This window comes from Pimephales promelas, chromosome 14, assembly GCF_988280905.1.
Source record: "Pimephales promelas chromosome 14, fPimPro1.hap1.1, whole genome shotgun sequence".
In the NCBI taxonomy this organism is placed as follows: Eukaryota; Metazoa; Chordata; class Actinopteri; order Cypriniformes; family Leuciscidae; genus Pimephales; species Pimephales promelas.
The window spans coordinates 8870544-8892580 of NC_142782.1; the positions used below are offsets into that span (position 1 = coordinate 8870544).

At 39.5% G+C, this 22037-nt stretch overlaps 1 protein-coding gene across 1 annotated transcript in view; it reads left to right on the plus strand.

Annotated features, from left to right (window-relative positions):
* Positions 1-22037, plus strand: part of mtor (mechanistic target of rapamycin kinase) — a 277311-nt gene that overhangs the window by 156363 nt on the left and 98911 nt on the right. The window contains exon 37 of the mRNA XM_039678643.2: positions 19575-19690. Within this exon, the coding sequence (XP_039534577.1) occupies positions 19575-19690 (116 nt within the window). The remainder of the gene's footprint in view (positions 1-19574; positions 19691-22037) is intronic.

Consider the following 22037-nt stretch of genomic DNA (forward strand, 5'->3'; position numbering starts at 1 on the left):
GAGACTCATCAGACCAGGCAACGTTTTTCCAATCTTCTATTGTCCAATTTCGATGAGCTTGTGCAAATTGTAGCCTCAGTTTCCTGTTCTTAGCTGAAAAGAGTGGCACCCGGTGTGGTCTTCTGCTGCTGTAGCCCATCTGCCTCAAAGTTCGACGTACTGTGCGTTCAGAGATGCTCTTCTGCCCACCTTGGTTGTAACGGGTGGTTATTTGAGTCACTGTTGCCCTTCTATCAGCTCGAACCAGTCTGGCCATTCTCCTCTGACCTCTGGCATCAACAAGGCATTTCCGCCCACAGAACTGCCGCTCACTGGATGTTTTTTTCTTTTTCGGACCATTCTCTGTAAACCCTAGAGATGGTTGTGCATGAAAATCCCAGTAGATTAGCAGTTTCTGAAATACTCAGACCAGCCCTTCTGGCACCAACAATCATGCCACGTTCAAAGTCACTCAAATCACCTTTCTTCCCCATACTGATGCTCGGTTTGAACTGCAGGAGATTGTCTTGACCATGTCTACATGCCTAAATGCACTGAGTTGCCGCCATGTGATTGGCTGCTTAGAAATTAAGTGTTAACGAGCAGTTGGACAGGTGTACCTAATAAAGTGGCCGGTGAGTATATATATATATATATATACTGTTGATTTTCTCACACAAACCGCTTGTTTCGTGTCTTAGTCCATCAATGTGTACTTAATTTATGAGTCATTAAATCATGTTTAATTTGGACTTCTCTGTGCATGCTCTTTTAAGAGATCCCATTCCATTATATGACTGACAGACAAGAATGGTTTGAAAAACTACTGTGGAAACAAAGACACCTACATCTTGGATGCCCTTGACGTAAGCTAAAACATTTCAAAAATTAATTTCAAAGTGAACTATCCCTTTAAAACTCCTAATTTAAGTCCTGTAGGCTCATCAGGGCGTAGTGAATCCTCCACCTCCAAGTCTTTGCGACGCGTGATTGAGGTGCTCAGACACGTTCACCTTGATGTACATACACCTCAGTGGCTGTGGAACCGAATTTCATGATCCTTTCTGCAAAGTTGAAAAAGACAAACGATTTAGATGTATGCAAAGGCAATCTGCAATCATGCCCCAAGTCCCCACATTTGTAAGCAAAAATATGTTTACTCTGCATCCACTACCTGGATTCCTTCAGGCGATGGCGGATGTCAACCAGTAGTCTCAGGACCTTTTTCTGGAACACTGAAATAAACAAACACATTTGGTGAGGTTTGCAATGCTCTAATTAGAATAGCAAAGTTTGCTAGCTCACAAGAGAGAAGGTGAAGGTGCTCACAAGAGAGAAGCGGCTTCCATGCTAGCCACCCACATAAGGAACAGGACGTAACTCCAGCCAAGTGAGGTGGCTGCGATATACCCTATCGTTCAAAGACATATATATATATATATATATATATATATATATATATATATTAGGCATGTGCCGGTATCAAATTTTCATGCTGCGGTTAATTGATTGAGCTTTTATCACGGTATACGGTATTATTACGATATTTTAATGAAATTAATATTTTAATGCTCAAGAAAAACAGATGCATTGTGGGTCTCTAAAAAAAACCCCAACTTTTTTAAATAGTTAATTTTAAACTATTTAAAGAATTTTTTAAAGTTTAGTGACAACATGTTACAATGTTTATGGTACAATGACTGGTAGGTTACTGTTTGTATTATTCAATTAAATTCTTGGATTTGATTTCAGTCTTAATTCAATATTGACTCTTTTGGATAAATATTAGGTAGGCCCCAGTCTTTTAATATTTCTCAAGAAAAAAAAAATACACAATGCTGTAAACATACAGAGAGAAATTAAATATAATATTTAGCAAAAATACTCCTTGCTATTTTTTTCTATTCAACTAATTTGCTGGTCATTAAATGGCTTTCCTGAGGTAAATGTAACGTTTTGTGACACAACTGTTACTGACCTGCAGTGTTACTGACCTCTTTCCGTGTTTAAAAACACTTATTGATCGTTATTATGTATAAGTAAATATACCTTTCGGTAAGTTGTACTGTATCTTTAAATAAAAACGAAAGTGACATGATCGGTTTGCTTGAACTGAGGAGCAACGATCTGTGATCAGAACCTAAGAGCTGATTTATCAATAACAACTTTCATATCAAAAGTAATCTGCTCTGTCTAGTCTGTCGGTGTCAGTGTCCTCTTTGCTCTGTGATTTTTCTCTGTGGGAGAGCGTGTGAAAAGTGTCAAATGTGTTAAGCGCCTTTCAGACAGGACGCGGAATGCGCGACGCTGCGGCCGCTTGGTTCAACGTTGCCCTTCAGATACAACGCGATTTGCCATTTCACAAATAAAAAGTTTAACTATTTTGAACTTTAACCCCGGCGTGTGTTGGTCGATGCAGGTCGACGCAGCAGCAAAACATCCCTGCGCGCGTATTCCGCGTCCTGTCGGAAAGTCTCAAGCTGAATGCGTGAGAGTTGGCAGCCCTGCGGGGATAAATCGTCGTGAGCGTTCCGCCATGCTTCTACTCCATGTGAGGATTGTTTGACTAGTGCGCACTGTCGCATGCACACAGTGCTTATGTGGGGATTGTTTACATCAGAGTGCGTGCGTGTTTTGCGCAGTATACGCAGTGTTTGAGCGGTTGATGGAAAATAAGTTAATGCACGTTCTAAAAGTCTAAATTCGAATCTATTATTTTTCACGGTATTTTGAAGAGCCCGCGACAACAATATCGTGCATATTCATTACCGCGATTTATCGCATTACCGATTACCGGCACATGTCTAATATATATATATATATATATATATATATATATATATATATATACAGTGTTGGTCAAGTTACGTGGAAATAGTAATTAGTTACTGATTACTGATTACTTCTCCAAGAAAATAATCCAGTTACTTTACTGATTACTTATTTTCAAAAGTAATTAGTTACTTTACTAGTTACTTTACTAAGTTACTTTTCAAAAACATGATGCACAACATGAATACGCTAAAGCAATAGACTTTTCAGCCTAATTCTTTTCTTTCTGCATATTCCATCATCTAAAATGTCATCAAATTAAACATTCTCTTTTTAAAACTTGTTTTTATTAGTTTCAATATTTTAATTTTATGCACATTGCATCAAGCAAAAATTAAATTAAACGCAACAGTCTCAGACTAGAAGAAAATTGTTGAACATTTAAACCTATTTTCTGCACATTCCACCATATTTTAATGAAATAAAGACAGTCCTTCTTCTGTTAACTTAAATTTATAAATATTCCAGCATATAAAATAATAAATATATTTTGTAAAATCCTTCATTTGAATAGATGTGAAAATACAGCAATGAAATCATGAAAGTCGCTCCTGATTGTATTCCAAATTATTAACACTTACGTCTTTTAACAGTAGCCCTAAAGTGCAGAGAGGAGTAAAAATCAGTTGATCAAAACAGAAAATGCTGTTGCATGCTGTATTTTGGCTTCAAGTTTGTTTGTTTTTTTGTTTTCTTTCGGAGTGAAACAGTGGTTATATCCCATCAGCAAGCATGCAGCCGCATGGGAGTTCAGGGTTTCTTCAGTAAGTTTTAAATTCCTGTACCGGCTTGCTGCGTTAGTTAACCGTGTCGTGTGAGACTGTCTCGTGACATACTTGCTCAGATTTGGCAGATCAGGTACAATTTTGACATTCTCCAACGGGGGTCCAGTTTCTAGATCAGGATGCTCTCTGCATAGTGCAAGTCTCTCTCTCGCTCTCCTCGTCGTGTGCGCGCTACAAGGTTTGGACTTTGGAGCACAGTCTCGCATGTGCGCTCTAGATTCCGGGAGATTTTAACTAGTTTTTGGTAACTAACTAGTCAATCACAAATGTGGCTCAACGGTTAGATTTATAGATAAACTCATCTTTCAGGCATTTGACCGACGGTGTTGACACTTCAGCACGAGAAATCGGGGGTGTGTCGTGTGAGCGTGTGTGAGAGTTGGCAGCTCTGCTGCTCTCTCCCGCGTGCTCTAGTCATCTCTCACTGATGTCGCGGCGCTCATAAATCATTGTTATTCACGCACGACTCATGTCATGAGACAGTCTCACTAAACAAAATCACGGTTAACTAACACAGCAACGCAGCCTGTTTACGGGGAAGTAACGGTAATCTAATTACTGTTTTTTTCAATTGTAATCCCTTACTTTACTCGTTACTTGAAAAAAGTAATTGGATTGAAACCTATCAGTGTATATATATGTGTGTGTGTGTGTGTGTGTGTAAATGCGTATGTATGTTGTCCTTTCAATTTATTCTTGTCTGACTCAACTGAATGAAAGGCTCATTATTATCCGTGTCTTTAGTCTCTCTCAGGTGAGAATCACCTAATTATACATGATGAGGGCTGGCCTGTTCATGCCCATTCGCATATTGCCTTGGCAAACAAAAATGTTTTTCACAATATAACCCAATTCACAGTTTTATTTGAACGATTAGGCAGGATGATTTTCAGATCATTGTGAAGATAAAACTCTAGGGCTAGGTCACAAAAAGTTTTGTGGCCTTTTTTCAGAAACTTTTATTTTTTTTCAATAACCACGCATAAACAATATTCTCTCAAAAATACAAAAATGTACGTACATGTTGCGTACATGTTGCTCACATATTATGGTTGCCCTGTTTGTACTAAATATAGTGTAATTTCACCTGTGCCGTTAATAGGTTTATAAGCAACTTAAAAAAAGCACAGATGTCAGGGCATGTCAGAACATCTCAAGGACCCCAAATACTCCTTGGTCCCCAGGGGGTTAACTCTCTTGTGTGTGGGACTAATTGCTCGTGCATTTCCAAGCCTCTGTTGCTAATTACAAAATGTCATTTTAAAGCTACTAACAGAGACTTGAATCATTGATAGCAGAGAGAGAGAGAGAGAGAGAGAGAGAGAGAGAGAGAGAGAGAGAGAGAGAGAGAGAGAGAGAGAGGGGGGTTAAGCATGTGGGAATTACCTCAGTCTGTGCTGCTCTCAACAGCGAGAAATGCTTTTAAGTTGCTAAACTATTTTACTGATAAAATCGTCAGAGCAGCATTGGCACACACCTGCGTGTGTGTCCATACTGTATGTGTGTGTGCGTTTGAATGACAGAGAGAGCTCAAGAAAGAGATTATGTACTTTTCCTTAATAACTTATAAATGCATAATACATAGTAACACGTAATTTTATGGTAAAAAAAAAACTTGGAAATAATTTGTTGTTTTTATCCTATTATTTACTATATTTATTTGCTTGGTCAGTGTCAATGTGGGTTTCGATTATTTTGTTGTGAGCTGTAAAGAACTTTGAAATAACTGAAAAACATTTGTCAAAGTGATATGGAACTTTATTGCCGTCAAGACATGCCTGGAACTACTTTAGATGTGCGTTTCTCTGAAAATAATTGCACACCTTAGACCGTCCGTCCACCAATCAGAATCAAGCATTCAACAGCCTATAGAATAATAATACAGTGGGGCCAAAAAGTATTTAGTCAGCCACTGATTGAGCAAGTTCTCCTACTTAAAATAATGAGAGAGGTCTGTAATTTTCATCATAGGTACACTTCAACTATGAGAGACAAAATGAAAAAAAAAATCCAGGAAATCACATTGTAGGATTTTTAAAGAATTTATTTGTAAATTATGGTGGAAAATAAGTATTTGGTCACCCACAAACCAGCAAGATTTCTGGCTCTCACAGACCTGTAACTTCTTCTTTAAGAAGCTCTTCTGTCCTCGACTCGTTACCTGTATTATTGGCACCTGTTTGAACCCGTTATCTGTTTAAAAGACACCTGTCCACAGCCTCAAACAGTCACACTCCAAACTCAACAATGGCCAAGACCAAAGACCTGTCGAAGGACACCAGGAAGAAAATTGTAGACCTGCACCAGGCTGGGAAGAGTGAATCCACAATAGGAAAGCAGCTTGGTGTGAAAAAATTAACTGTGGGGGCAATTGTAAGAAAATGGAAGACATGCAAGACCACTGATAATCTCCCTCGATCTGGGGCTCCACGCAAGATCTCATCCCGTGGGGTCAAAAAGATCATGAGTCAAAGATCAACGGTGAGCAAAAATCCCAGAACTACATGGAGGGACCTGATGAATTACCTGCAGAGAGCTGGGACCAAAGTAACAATGGCTACCATGAATAACAATCCCTCTCAGGATTTTGAGAGGGACTCAAATCCTGCAGTGCCAGGCGTGTCCCCCTGCTTAAGCCAGTACATGTCCATGCCCATCTGAAGTTTGCCAGATAGTGTATGGATGGTCCAGTAGAGGATTGGGAGAATATCATGTGGTCAGATGAAACCAAAATAAAACTTTTTGGTAAAAACTCAACTCGTCATGTTTGGAGGAAGAAGAATGCAGAGTTGCATTCCAAGAACACCATACCTACTGTGAAGCATGGGGGAGGAAACATCATGCTTTGGGGCTGTTTTTCTGCAAAGGGGACAGTAAAACTGAACCGTGTTGGGGGAAGAATGAACAGAGCCATGTATCGTGAGATTTTAAGCCAAAACCTCCTTCCATCAGTGAGAGCCTTGAAGATGAAACGTGGCTGGATCTTCCAGCATGACAATGATCCCAAACACACCGCCCGGGCAACGAAGGAGTGGCTCCGTAAAAAAGCATTTCAAGGTCCTGAAGTGGCCTTGCCAGTCTCCAGACCTCAACCCCATAAAAAATTTGTGGAGGGAGTTGAAAGTCTGTGTTGCCCAGCGACAGCCCTGAAATATCACTGCTCTAGAGGAGATCTGAATGGAGGAATGGGCCAAAATACCAGCTACAGTATGTGCAAACCTGGTGAAGACTTACAGGACATTACATTTACATTTGTTTATTTAGCAGACGCTTTTATCCAAAGCGACTTACAAATGAGAACAATGGAAGCAGTACAACTAACAGTAGGAAGACAATACATAAGTGCTATAACCCCTGTCTTTTTTTAAGTAAACAAGAGAAGAGAAGAGAAAGTATTAGTACTACTGAATCAAGTGCTGCCGAAAAGATACGTCTTCAGCAGTTTCTTCAAAGTTGCTACAGACTCAGAAGCTCTGGTTTAGTTAGGCAGATCATTCCACCAGCAGGGAACAGACATGGTAAAGGTCAGAGATAGAGATTTTGTGCCTCTTTGAGATGGTACCACAAGATGACATTCGCTAGCAGAGTGCAAGTTTCTGGATGGTACATAAGTCTGAAATAATGAGTTTTGGTAAGAGGGAGCAGTGCCAGTGGTTGTTCTGTATGCAAACGTCAGTTCCTTGAATTTAATGTGAGCAGCAACTGGCAACCAGTGTAATTTTGTGAGGAGAGGAGTGACATGTGCTCTCTTTGGCTCATTAAAGACTACTCTGGCTGCAGCATTCTGGATGAATTGTAGAGGTTTGACAGAGCAAGCTGGAAGACCAGCCAGGAGACCATTACAATTGTCCAGTCTGGATGGAACAAGTGCTTGGACAAGGAGTTGTGTAGCATGCTCTGTAAGTAAGGGCCTGATCCTCCTAATGTTGTGCAAGGCAAATCTGCAGGACTGGGCAGTTCTAGCAATGTGATCTGTGAATTTCAACTGATCATCAATTACAACCCCAAGGTTCCTAGATGGAGGAGTTGTAATGAAATGTTGGGTTGGCCGGGAAGTATTTAGTCAGCCATTGCATCTTCGCAAGGTTTAGTTGAAGGTGGTGGTCCTTCATCCAGCCAGAAATGGCAGGCAGGCTGAGATACGAGCAGCTACCGTCGGATCGTCAGGCTGGAATGAGGTAGAGTTGCGTGTCATCAGCGTAGCAATGATAGGAAAAGCCATGTTTCTGAATCACAGATCCTTGTGATGTCATGTAGATGGAGAAGAGGAGTGGTCCAAGCACTGAGCCCTGAGTCACCCCAGTAGCTAGATGTTGTTTCTTAGATGCCAAACCTCTCCATGACACCCTAAAGGACCTACCTGAGAGGTAAGACTCGAACCATTGGAGTGGAGTTCCCGAGATGCTCTTCATCTTTAGGATCGACTGGAGGATCTGGTGGTTAACTGTGTCAAAAGCAGCAGACAAATCCAGCAGGAAACGTTTGACCTCTGTCATTGCCAATAAAGGTTATGTTACAAAGTATTGAGTTGAACTTTTGTTATTGAACAAATGCTTATTTTTCACCATAATTTACAAATAAATTCATTAAAAATCCTACAATGTGATTTCCTGGATTTTTTTTTTTTTTTTTTCATTTTGTCTCTCATAGTTAAAGTATACCTATGATGAAAATCACAGACCTCTCTCATTATTCTAAGTTGGAGAACTTGCACAATCAGTGGCTGACTAAATACTTTTTGGCCCCACTGTATATAATGTACATACTATAATATACTGATGGTAACAAGGTTGCACTGCTGAGGTGCTAACAAGAAAAAAAAGTTAATTTTGAGCCCTGTATTCATTATAAAGACTGCATTGCAACAAACACTAATGCAATGTTCATAAAATAAGATTAAGTAGATCACTTTATCAGTTTGTGGAATGCAGGGATTTTTAATTATCAAAGATGTCAAATAGATATTTTCTATTGCGTTAGGAATCGTGTGAAAATTACGGATTCCATTTAGTTTGTCAACAGAAAACTGCTTAATTGAACGGGACTGTAGTGAGTTTTGGGAAATTCCTGCCTTGCCAAGAACATTCCATGTGCCTAACATAGCATTTTAAATACACGAAAGCATTCCTTCAAGAGAGAAAGACTGACTCACAAAAACTTCACAAAAGTACACTTGTTTCTTAAAAACATCTTTGTCTTTTAACAGAAAACAAATCTACTTGCTGTTATGAATGTAACAAGACGAGTGGAAATATTGTGTAACGAATTGAGGCGAATCAAACACAGATTAATCAAAATAATCTCTCATGGGATTAATTCACATTGATTCACCACCCCAAAGAGATTGGAGTCACATTCTATTGAATACAGGATGGCCAACCTCCCCCCCTCAGAGGAGGACTTTTATTTGCCCCTCAGGCTCCAAGAGGATGCCACAGGAAGGGGGGGCCTCCTTTGATCCTGGACAGATGTAACCCAGATTTCCTTTTTCTAACTCAGCTATCAGCAAGAACTTTGCCTGACTTTTAAACGCACATTAACCTCACTGTTGAGATCTGAGATCTCACACATCAAATTAAAACTCACACAGAACAATTCTTGGACTTATAATCAAACATCATAATTCTTATTGCTTTCTGCAATTCATGTGTTGCGTTTTGTCGTGTCTTTGCCTTTTTATAAAGACAGAGGACAATAAAGAAGAGTCATAGACATGAATTCAGGTACGGAACACTTGCATGTGTTTAATGTTCACATTCATATCACTTTGTTTGCCGCACATCACCACGTCATCATCACATGACTTCATTCAACACTTATGTCTTAAAGTGACAACGCTTTATACATAACACTCCTTCCCCTCCCCAAAACAGAATGTCATTTTTTTTTTCTCTTTCTTATTCACTACAAGTCAACTCTTTTAGGTGGGCGTCTTTCCCTAGTGGGATAACGGCGTTCTGCATTTGACATGGACTCCGAAACAGATATGTTGGATCCTGAGTCTGGTTGTTTTTCCAAGTTCTGCTTCTGCGGACTGTTTTCAGGCTCGGGTGGCGCAGGTCCTTTTTCTGGTGTAAGTGGTGTATCCACAGTCACTTCTGGAACCATTGGATAGTCCGAACAAACAGTAGGTGTGACAACAGCAGACTCCACCTCAGTAGCAGATCCCAGCAAGACCTGATTCAAGTGTCTTTTCCAGGTAAGCTTATCAGATGTTAGTACAGTATATGACACTGGGCCGGTTTGAGCTATCACTGTCGCTGGTACCCACTTTGATCCTGAAGTATAGTTACGTGCCAGAACATTTTGTCCAGGATGGAACAGTCTGCTTTTAGCCTTCATGTTTCTTCTATGAAACTGCTTTTGTTGCTGACGTGCTACCACCTCTTTGACAGTAAAAGGTCTCAGTAAGTCAAATCCAGAGCGCAGTGAACGCTTCAACATCAGAGAAGTTGGAGAAACCTTTGTTGTCCCATGGCTGGTATTTCGGTAAGACAACAGGAAATCATTCAGGCGCTGCTGTAGGCTCCCTTGTCTTCGTGATGTCTTTAAGGCGTGTTTGATGGTTTGAACCATCCTCTCTGCAAGACCATTTGTGGCTGGATGGTACGGAGCTGATTTAATATGTTGTACCCCACATTGTTGTAAAAATCCAGCAAATTCTTGCGATGTAAACTGGGGCCCATTGTCACTGACGAGCTGTTCCGGGTAGCCAAAACGGCTAAACATCTCTCCCAGTTTCACTACTGTTTTCTCGGCAGTCGTCGAGTGCATAACAACAACTTCAGGCCACTTGCTATGGGCATCCACCGCTATTAACAACATCTTCCCTTCGACTGGACCAGCAAAATCCACATGTACACGCTGCCAAGGAGTTTCTGGCCAGTCCCACGGGTGTAATGGAGCCAATTGAGGTTCATTTCTCACTTGCTGGCAGGACGAACATGACTTTGCTTTTCCTTCAATGTCCCCCTCCAGACCAGGCCACCAAAAATAACTCCGAGCTATTTCCTTCATTCGCACAATACCACAATGGCCCACATGGAGCTGCTGGAGGACTGGTTTTCTCAACGAGGGTGGAATGATGACTCTTTGTCCCCAGAGAAGACATCCTGAATGAAATGAGAGTTCATTCTTCCTAGACAGGTACGGCTTCAAATTGATGGTGTCCTTAGGCACGTGTCTATCTTTTACCATCTCCATGACTGCAGACAGAATTGGACCGTTCCGTGTTGATCTTCTCACCTGCGTAGAGGTCACTGGAGCCACTGTAACTTGCTCAAAATAGAAAATATCTTTCTGCTTGCTCTCGGGACATGTCACAGGTAATGGTAGTCTTGATAAACCATCTGCGTTTCCGTGTTGCTCTGCCTTCCTATACCTTATTTCATATGTGTGTGCTGATAACAGCAGTGCCCATCTCTGCATTCGGCTTGCTGCCAGAGAGGGAATACCTGTGTGTGGCCCAAGAATAGTGGTTAAAGGCCGGTGATCAGTTAGCAGTGTAAACTGCCTGCCATACAGATACTGGTGGAATTTCCGAACACCAAAAATGATTCCCAAAGCCTCTCGCTCAATTTGCGCATATTTACTCTCTGCTTTGTTCAGCGTGCGTGAGGCAAATGCTATTGGCCTTTCCTCTCCTGAAGGCATGATGTGGGAAATCACAGCTCCCACCCCATACGGTGATGCATCACAGGCTAACTGCAGGGGAAGCTTTGGATTAAAATGGGTTAGCACACCGGACTTCACCAGAGCTTTCTTAGCTTCTTGAAAAGTGGTCTTACACTGCTGTGTCCATTTCCACGACTGGTTACGACACAGAAGTTGGTGCAATGGTTTCAACAATGTGGCCAATCCATTGACGAATCTTCCATAGTAATTTAGAAGGCCTATGAACGAGCGGAGCTGACTGGTGTTCTGTGGTGCTGGAGCCTCTAGTACAGCTCTTACTTTTGAAGGTGCCTTGTGCAGTCCATCAGCATCAATCACATGACCCAGATATTCAACTGACTGCTTGAAAAACTCACATTTGTCTTTTCTCACTCTTAAACCATATTCTTTTAGGCGCTGGAGTGTACCATCCAGATTACTCAGATGTTCCGCTTCGGTTTTTCCTGTTACCAATATGTCATCTAAGTAGCACTGCACCCCTGACAGGCCACTTAACACCTGGTCCATGGCCCTCTGGAAAAGCGAAGGGGCCGATGTGATGCCAAAAGGAAGACGCTGGTATCTGAAAAGCCCCTTGTGTGTAACAATAGTCAGCAACTCCATAGAGTTCTCATCGATTTTCATTTGTAGGTAGGCTTGACTCAAATCAAGTTTGCTGAACCGCTTTCCCCCTGCCAAGCCAGCAAACAGATCATCAATGAGAGGAAGTGGATACTGGTCAGGTGACAGTATAGGGTTTACTGTGATTTTAAAATCACCACAAATCCGAATGGAACCATCCTTTTTAAGCACGGGTACTATAGGCGTTGCCCACTCACTGGTACTCACTGGTACAATGACCCCACTGGTTACCAGGTCTTCCAGAGCGTTCTCGACTTTTGATCTTATAGCATAGGGCACAGGACGGGCTTTACAACACTTGGCCTTACCATCAGGCTTAATGTCGAGCTTGGCTGTAATGTCTTTCATCGTGCCCAGTTCATCCTTGAAAACATCAGTATGTTTTCCTAGAACACCCCTGAGCTCTGTGTTACTCACAGAGTTACTCACAAAGTTACTCACCCTTGACACCATCCGCACCGTCAGCCAGTCCAATTTAATTTTTTCCATCCATTCTCGTCCAAGCAACGCTGGGTATTTCCCTTTTACCACATACAGAGGCAGCGTTGCTGATTGACCATTTAATTCCACTTCCACATCCATTACTCCTTTTACAGTCACAGGCTCCCCCGTATACGTTTTCAACACAATCTTGGATGGCTTTAAGTAGACATGTTTTAGGGTTTTGTGGTACACAGCATCTGATACGATAGAAACAGCTGCACCAGTGTCTATCTCCATACGCACTGGCTCTCCCTCAATGATAGGTGCCACCCAATAGCCTTTGGAGTCTCCTTCTATGGCTAGAATGTTCAAAGGAACTTCCTCTGAGGATGAATCAGTGTCTTCTGTGTACTTGCAATTTGACTGCATTGTATACACATTCTTCTTATTCTTTGATGTGCCAGGCATTTTTCTGAATTTTTGTGTTGCAGCATTTTGTTTTCCTCTGCAAACACGTTCTATGTGGCCTTTTTTTCCCACAACTGTGACACACCAACTCTTTACTCCAACAGTCAGATGCAAGATGTCCAACTTTGCCACATCTAAAACATGTTACATTTGTAGGTGCTTTGCCAGGGGACTTCTGGAATGTGCTCATGTCAGCAGACAATTTATAAACTTTATCTGAGCTAATGAAATGCTGTGCTTCTTTAGCAGCAAGTTCCATCCCTACACTTATTTCAGTGGCTTTCTGCAACTTGAGATTACTTTCACTTAACAGCCTTTTTTGAATGGCTTCGCTTCTTAATCCACAAACGAGCCTGTCCCTGAGAGTATCATTCAAAACATCGCCGAATTCACAGTGTTCAGAAAGTTTCTTCAGTGCAGCCACAAACATAGTAACAGTTTCTCCCTCTTCCTGATTTCTCTTGTGAAACCGAAATCGTTCCGCTATCACCAGCGGTTTAGGTGAAAAATGTGTGCTCAACACTGCCACAATCTCAGCATAAGTGCTCTCACCTGGTTTCCTAGGCTGTACAAGACTCCGTAGCAAAGTGAAAGTCTTTGCGCCCATCACACTGAGGAACGTCGGCACAATCTTCTCACCCTCAATGGCATTTGCCTGCAGGAAGTATTCAAATCGCTCTGTGTATGAGCTCCATTTTTCCACATTTTCGTCAAACTGTCCGATATTTCCAATAATGCCAGCCATAGCGTCTTTCGAGCTCTCCGTCTTTCGGGCGTCCCAGTCAGCTGTTTTCTGCACTTCACTATATTTATATGCAGCAATTCTAACACGCAGAGGTTCTTTCAAAACATCCTCGTCGCCACTTTGTCGTGTCTTTGCCTTTTTATAAAGACAGAGGACAACAAAGAAGAGTCATAGACATGAATTCAGGAACGGAACACTTGCATGTGTTTAATGCTCACATTCATATCACTTTGTTTGCCGCACATCACCACGTCATCATCACATGACTTCATTCAACACTTATGTCTTAAAGTGACAACGCTTTATACATAACACATTTGTTATGCTTAGATCACATATTAATCATGTAATTGTTGTTAACTATTAACTCTTGTAATTGTTATACAACTATTAGAAGTGTGAATGAAAGGCATTGTGCTTCCTATCGAAAGAATCATACACTCTTAATTCAAAAGATGGCTTGATTGAAATCTGTGTAAAATGCTTTGTTTTATGATTATAATAATCTATTTAATGTTTAAACTGTGTTCTCTTGTTTCTCTGCTAAGTGCGGGAGAACCAGGCAGATCACAAGATAATGATCAGCAGAAGTTAGATCCACCTCCGAAATGATGCCATTGTCTCATTGGTCCGAATTCTCTAAAAGAGGTTGGACTAATTTTTAATTTAAAGATCTGAACAAAGGAACGAGACCTCATGTTCAGTTGTTCAGACCAAGAGCCCGAGTTCGTTCGGTTTGTAACTGTTAAGTTTGTGCCTCTTTCTAAAACAGCAAGAGAGTGTTCCTGTTCGCGCTTCTCTCTTAAAACAACAAAGAGCGCGTTCGCACGCTCCTACATCGACTAGACATCTTAGACCAGCAGACAAATAACCCATCAAGATCGGGGTTAAAACCCATTCAAGCCATCTGACTCGTCTCACTTTCATTTCTTTCCTTTATTTTCTTTTTTGTGAAAGTCTCGTTTCAAAGTTAAGTTTGCTGCAAAGTTACGTTTACACGTCTCTCCTGCGCGCTTTCAACTCCAAAGACTCTCTCATTCGCCTGCTAATCACACGTGACCGGCAGCGAAACTTCCATCCAGGCACTTCAAAGACAACCAGCCACGAGGACCCGGGAAACCCCTTCGACGCAACACAATGAAGGGAATTCCCTAAGCAACGCAAAGACAAGCAAGTACTCCAGACTCTAACTGAACTGGTGCTTTAATGTTAATTGAATAACCTCTCGAAGAAACGAAGGTTTAAATTAATGCTTGTTGGTTCATTCAGGTGTTTTACAAAGTGCATCTCTGAAAACTCATTTCTCTCTCACTCTTTCCAACTCACTCTTTCCCTTTCCGCGACTGCATGAATGTGTGTGTGTGTGTGTGATTATGTTTAGACCCTAGTTTTATGCGTTTAGAATAGCTAATAAAGTCTTCCATTTATTTGAAAAGATAATTGCCTTGTGTTGTGTTTGCACATTTAATGTCTTGTACTGTTCGATCTAAAGTTACCTTGCTAATACATAGTGTTTCACTATAGATTGGGTATTTATGTCCTTGCAAAGGTTATAATTACGGCCCGTTCAAATGAACTCTAAACGAGTCAGTTGCTCGGTTCCATGGTGATTCGGTTAAGATTCATTGCAAATCAACGAATCATTCCCTTTGAGCTAAATTGCCCTCCCGGCCCCCTTAAATACATTTTATGTGTATTATTAAATGTTGCATTTGCTACAGTTGTGTGGCTTTACATTCAGCTTCACAGTCTTTTTGTTGGTCTACTCTACTACACTTGTAAAGAGCTGTTGCCTTTTACATAAGAGTATGAAAAATGAACATGGACATACTGTATATACAGTGAGGAAAATAAGTATTTGAACAGCCTGCTATTTTGCAAGTTCTCCCACTTAGAAATCATGGAGGGGTCTGGAAGTGTCATCATAGGTGCATGTCCACTGTGAGAGACATAATCTAAAAAAAAAAATCCAGAAATCAAAATATATGATTTTTTAAAATTATTTATTTGTATGATAGAGCTGCAAATAAGTATTTGAACATCTGTCTATCAGCTAGAATTCTGACCTTCAAAGACCTGTTAGTCTGCCCAGAGCCATGTATTGAGAGAATTCCGACACTGCCAAAGACCGCCATTGTAACTTAGGAATGTGGAAGTAACGCGTGTCATGGAGCCGCCAATAGTTCCAACCACTGATAGTTCCAGCATTGAACCCCATTCATTTTCAGTGCTTCCGAAGTACGCTCGCTGGTAATTTAATGAAAGTACTGTATTTTTTACTTTTACACACATTAGCCGACCTCTCGTGAACCTAGTCTGTAGTTATATGTTATGTAGCCAGGTAAATGTTTATTGGAAGATAATAGGTTTTATATATATAGACACACACACACACACACACACACAATTAATTTATTTAAATGGTTTAGGGTTATGCATGTGTATGTGTAATGTATATAGGCATACATAAATTCGTATGCATTCATATATATATATGTGTGTGTGTGTGTGTGTGTGTGTGTGTGTGTGTGTGTGTGTGTGTGTGTGTGTGTGTGTGTGTGTGTGTGTGTGTGTGTGTGTGAGGGGTTAGGGTTAGTTATTACGTGTGATTGAAACCTGTAGGCCAATACACAGTACATCGTATAAATGTATTTGTGTGTGTTTTCTGATGAATGGTTTAGTCTATGATTAGGGTAGGATGAAGGGGTAGCCTACATTAGCCGTACTGAATTGAATCCCAACAGTTATGGATTTAGGAACAAATAATTCACTCATTAACTCATCATCATCATCATCATCATATCTTTATTCAGGACATACATATAAAATGGTCAATAGCACTATATTTATTTCACTAATTATTTGAAATAGTAACTTATATATTTTGTTGTTAATTTAGAAGTAATGTATTACTTTACTGGTTACTTGAAAAAGTAATTGATTACATAAAATAAGTTTCTTGTAATGCATTGCCCCCAACTCTGTGGTGTAAAGTTACGAAGTACAAATACTTTGTTACTATGTAGCTTTTTTCCAGAGGTGGAAGGTGAGTATTTTTTATGGGAAAAAAATATATATTTTTAAGAGTGGATTTAAATCTGGGTACTTAGACTTTAACTCGTGTATATTTCTAATGAAAAAACTGGACTTTTACTACCTTACTATCGGCGACATTCCTCTCATTACTTAATTTTAATGCAATGCATGTTAAGAAATGTATAGTTTATTATGTCTCTTTTGTCTGGGGCATTAGCGATTCCCCATTAACCCTCAGGTGCTCTTCGTTTCGGAGTCACACTTGTTATCTTCCCGGTCAAAAGTGAAAATGAAACTTTCTCCATCCCAGTAAAACCAATGCAATTTATTTTTGTTCTATAATATTTATTCTTTTTAATTTAGTATTTTGAGACAATTTAATTGAATTTATTAATATTTATGCAATATTTATGGTTTATTTTTGCCATGGGAAAATATATATTTTTTTCTATATATATATTATTTTTTTCAAAAAAATATTAATGCAGTATTTTAGTTTATATAGAGTCTAGGCCTTCAGAAAAAAAATATTTTTTGAAGAAAATTAGTACCATCTGGTTACAGTATAGAGAAAAGGCATAGAATCATGGTGTAACCACTAGATGGCATGTACAGCTCTCTATGGAGAGCCATGTGAATTCCCCAGCTGTTGAACACATTTTGAACCCAAAAAATGAACACATTTTTTGTGTTCAATAATGAACACATTTTTTTGTTGTTGTTGTTGGTGGATTTGAATATATAGTTGAAACAATCTCTATGGGGTCATTTTTGACCAAAGACCACAAGTGTGACTATTTTTTTAAGACCACTTAGCATACTCAGATCATGACCTCAATATTTTTGTGTGTTCACATACATAATGCCATAAAAGTCACCAAGTTTCGTAACATCGTGATGAAGCTGTGATTTTTAAAAATTCAAAACATACTTTTTGTAATCAAAATTTATTGGTGTGTATGTGTATAAAAGTGTGTTTGTATTTGTGTGTGTGTTGGTGGGTGAGTCTGTTTTGCACTCTAGATGTTGTAGAGTGTCACCCCTTTCCTGCGGTGTACTTTTTTTTAGAATTGTGGCCGTTTCGTAGATTGTACATACAAAAATCCAGAGAATTTTTTTTTTTTGTCAATTTCCCATTCATGGGTCGACTCATTTTTTTACGACCACTTAAATTGCTCGAATCATAACCTAAATTTTTTTGTGTGTTCACCTACCCAATGCCATAAAAGTCACCAAGTTTTATAATTTTCTAAAGAAGCTGTTATTTTTAAATATTCAAAACAGATGTCTTTAATCACAATTTATTGGTGTTTTTGTGTATAAAAGTGTGTGTGTATGTGTGTGTGTAGGGGTGGGTATGTTTTGCACTCTTGATATTTTAGAGTGTCACCCCTTCAGTGCTGAGCACTTTTTTCTGCATCGTGGCCGATTTGTAGATTGTACACACAAAAATTCTCAAAGTTTTTGTGTTTTTGTCAATTTCCCATTCATTTCCTATGGTCGGTCATTTTTGACCGAAGAGCACAAGTGTGACTATTTTTTTTTACGACCACTTAGCCTGCGTCATGACCTCAATTTTTTTTGTGTTCACATACCCAATGCCATAAAAGTCACCAAGTTTCGTAACATTCCGATGAAGCTGTGATTTTAAAAATTTCAAAACAGAAAATTTTTCGGTCAGAAATGACCGAAGAGCACCTGAGGGTTAATATGACCAAAGATTTGGCTGTCTAATATATTTGATATACCCAAAACAAATTATATCTCGTGTGTATATTAAATTATATCACACTATCCAAATAAGAGGTGGTGATGGCGCAGTTGATAAGACACATGCCTTTGGTGTGAGATACCCGGGTTCGAATCCACTGTGAGACACCAATGTGTCCCTGAGCAAGACACTGTGCGACCTCTGACATGTTTAGCAATTGTAAGTCGCTTTGGATAAAAGCGTCAGCTAAAAGAAGGAATGTTGGGGTGGTGATGGCGCAGTGGATAAGACACATGCCTTTGGTGTGAGATACCCGGGTTCAAATCCACTGTGAGACACCAGTGTGTCCCTGAGCAAGACACTTAACCCCTAGTTGTTCCAGAGGTATGCGACCTCTGACATGTATAGCAATTGTAAGTTGCTTTGGATAAAAGTGTCAGCTAAATGAATAAATGTAATTGTAAATGTAAGAGCCAGCGGCAAATTCATGAAGGACTAGCCGAGATAATGCTGTTCTCGTGGGTATTTGAGCTTTCAAATAGTTCAAACAGCCGTTATGTTTATGTACAGTATAAATCGCATATTTGAGGACTAAACAACGACATTCTCACCTAAAAACTATAACTAGAATATTGCATGGCTGGAAAAGGCTCTTAGCTAATCAGAATAGGACCTAACTAACTTATTTTAATATAAGAATAATGCCGTGTAGAACCAATAGATGGAGTCCATACCACATGACAATGTTGTAAAGATATTTCAAGCTATTACAATATTTTAACACATTATGTCCACCAGTTAGGCTTCCATATCAATGTAACTAAACCTAAATATCTCCACACAAAAAAATAAGTAATAGCAGCTTGAAAATGCTTGCTTCTTTTTGGGGTTCTGATTAGCAAGAATTTTCAATGATGAAAAAAGATTGCCTGGTTATAAAGTTTTTTTGTGTGTGTGTTGCACCACAAGACTCAATAATTGGTGACAGAATAGTAGAATAGACAGAATATGTTTTTTACAGTTCATTATGAGGACTATTGCACCTCAGGAAATGTTTAAAGAACTACAACACAATTTGAATAGGCAAGTTTGTTGAACATTTAAGAGGAAAATCTTGTATCTACTTAATGCAATGGCTAGCTTATTCAAGTCTCTAGAAAATCAGCTGTTGTGACATAGGTGTTGGTGCTCATGGCTGGCAACTAGCAAGTTGCTGGTTTGAGCATGATCCATCACTGTTTTTCCAGGGATTTACTTGCATGATATATTCAGGCATTTGTTCTATCTGTATCTCTCTCAGATTGATGCATTCCAGCATATGCAGCACTTTGTGCAGGGGATGCAACAGCAAGCACAACACGCCATTGCAGCTGATGACCAGCAGCACAAACTGGAGCTGCACAAACTAATGGCACGGTAAGTAGAACTCACAACCATGTCTCAAACCTTTTTTTAATGTACAAAACATATATATTAGCAAATATCCCTTAATCAAAACTTAAAAATCATTTGTTAATATTAGTCTGTTCTTGTAATTGAATTTAGATTGAGATTATTGTATAAAATACGTTCTTTAAACAAAATTGGAAGAGAAGAAATTAAACAATACATTTCAATGTTACAATGTATTTTACACGGTGCACCTGTTACTAAAGTTGCTTGACAGATAGGGAGAGAGAGTGAGCGCGAGATAGACAAAGTGTTGCATGCGATTGCTGATCACTCACCACACATGCTGATTAAAATTAAATTGTATATGTTGCCTAAAAATATGAACTGTTGTGTATACAGTAGCATGTGGTTCCCTACATTATTACAGAAAAATGTCTGTAGAAGAGCTGTAGATGAAATACGTAATAGAATGAACAGTGAAAGTGACAGAAACTCATTCAATACATATCAACAGGCATAATTAAGCATGAAAATAACTGAAAGAAATATCTATTTGTTAAAAGTATTAAGCCAACTAATATGATTCATATTCTTTTGGTTTCACTACCCAATATTTAAAATATATATATTATTTTTAAATGATTTATATTATTTATTTAATCATATATATATATATATATATATATATATATATATATATACTGTATATATACAGTGTATATATATATATATAGCAACATTAGCCAATTGTTTTTATATGACGACACGACAACTTAGCAGAGCTTTTACGAGCTTTAGACACAGACAACACTGGTTTGCAGCCTAGAAACATCCCGAGTATAGAAATAGAAGAATGGAAAAAGAATATACAGGCAGAGGACGGTCTCTGTGTAAAGGGAAATATCATACAATTCTAGTGGATCGTAAGTAATGATTGAGAGGGATTGTTTTTGTCCAAGTCTATACTTTAATTTTTGTGATAATCCTGCATAGTGCACCTTTAACCCCTAGAGGTCGGCAAACGCGCTGGCGCGTTTTGGCAGATTTTTTTCACATAGCAGAAAAATAGACTTAAAGTACTCCATCATTTCTGGTCATACAGAGTTAAGAAATATGTAAAAATAAACTGTTAAATCTCTACTTTTTTATGTGCCCACCTACATAAATATTGTGCTTTTGTAAAATAAAGAAAATAAACATGGTGTGCATTCTGCCTATTCTGCACTCTCTCTGTGAACTTTTTTTCTAGAGCATGTATCTAAACTTAAACAAAACTCAGCAAATACTACTCACTCAGGCATGAACAGTATATGTTTATAATCATTTAAATTTGTACTTTTAAATGATCTTATTTAAAACTAAAATAAGTATTCTCTGTTTATGTAATCTATATAAAAAGATAGGGATGTCAGCTGTGCTCATTATCGTTCTCACAGCTCATTATTTTCCTAATGTGACACGCCCACGGAGAGCGCGCTCAATTCAAACGCAAATGATCTGAAGTAACACATTGAGACTGTAAACGCCCACATAAACTCGGTAAACAGACAATATTTAGTCAGATCAGATTAATGTACTTCAGAGTCTTCAGAGGCTGTGAGGAATAATCCATGGGACATTTACCTCAGAACAAGAGCTGGTTTATTTTCACTTTGTGGAGCGAGGAGCTGAGAATTTTGTAACTGTTTTATTCTTGTGCTTTGTTCTAATCGCGATCAGTGTTCCCTCTATGCTGCACTTCTGAAACTGCGCAGAAAATAATAAAATGCCACATAGAGGACTGACGCGAAAAGTGTGGGGAAATCTTTGATTGTAGTTTAAGTGAGAAATAATTTCAGTGCTCTGGTCAACTGCTATAGAGTGAAAACTGGTGAATGCAGTTTACAGTTCTCTTTCATCATCTCGTTTCGAGATCCACCTATGGGAAGGACATCCGTACCTGACCTCTGCAGATCGCATCCAATTGCACCAAGTCTGGCTAGACAGAAAGAAGCGCGCAGCCAATGCCCGGTGAGGCCACACCCCTCACCCACGGGTATATAACATCTGGGCACGCTGCTAATCCTCAGTTGTCATTTGCTTCTCACGATCTCTGCAATCTCAGCTCAGTTAAGTTTTACTCTGCTCACCTCGTGTCTACAGGAGGACATATCGGCCTGATCAGCCTCCACCGGACGTGACAGATTAATTCAACTGCTTCTGTGCATTCGGAGCTGTCCACGCTCTCGTTATTTCTCACCGTTTCTACATCACGGCTGCTCGCCACGGATTTCTCCCTCATTTTTGCTGGTATGTCTCTGTCGAAGCCTACGGCATCTCCTGGGGCCTGCCCAGCCACTTGTGGATCCCTTATCGCAGCTAAAGATCTCCA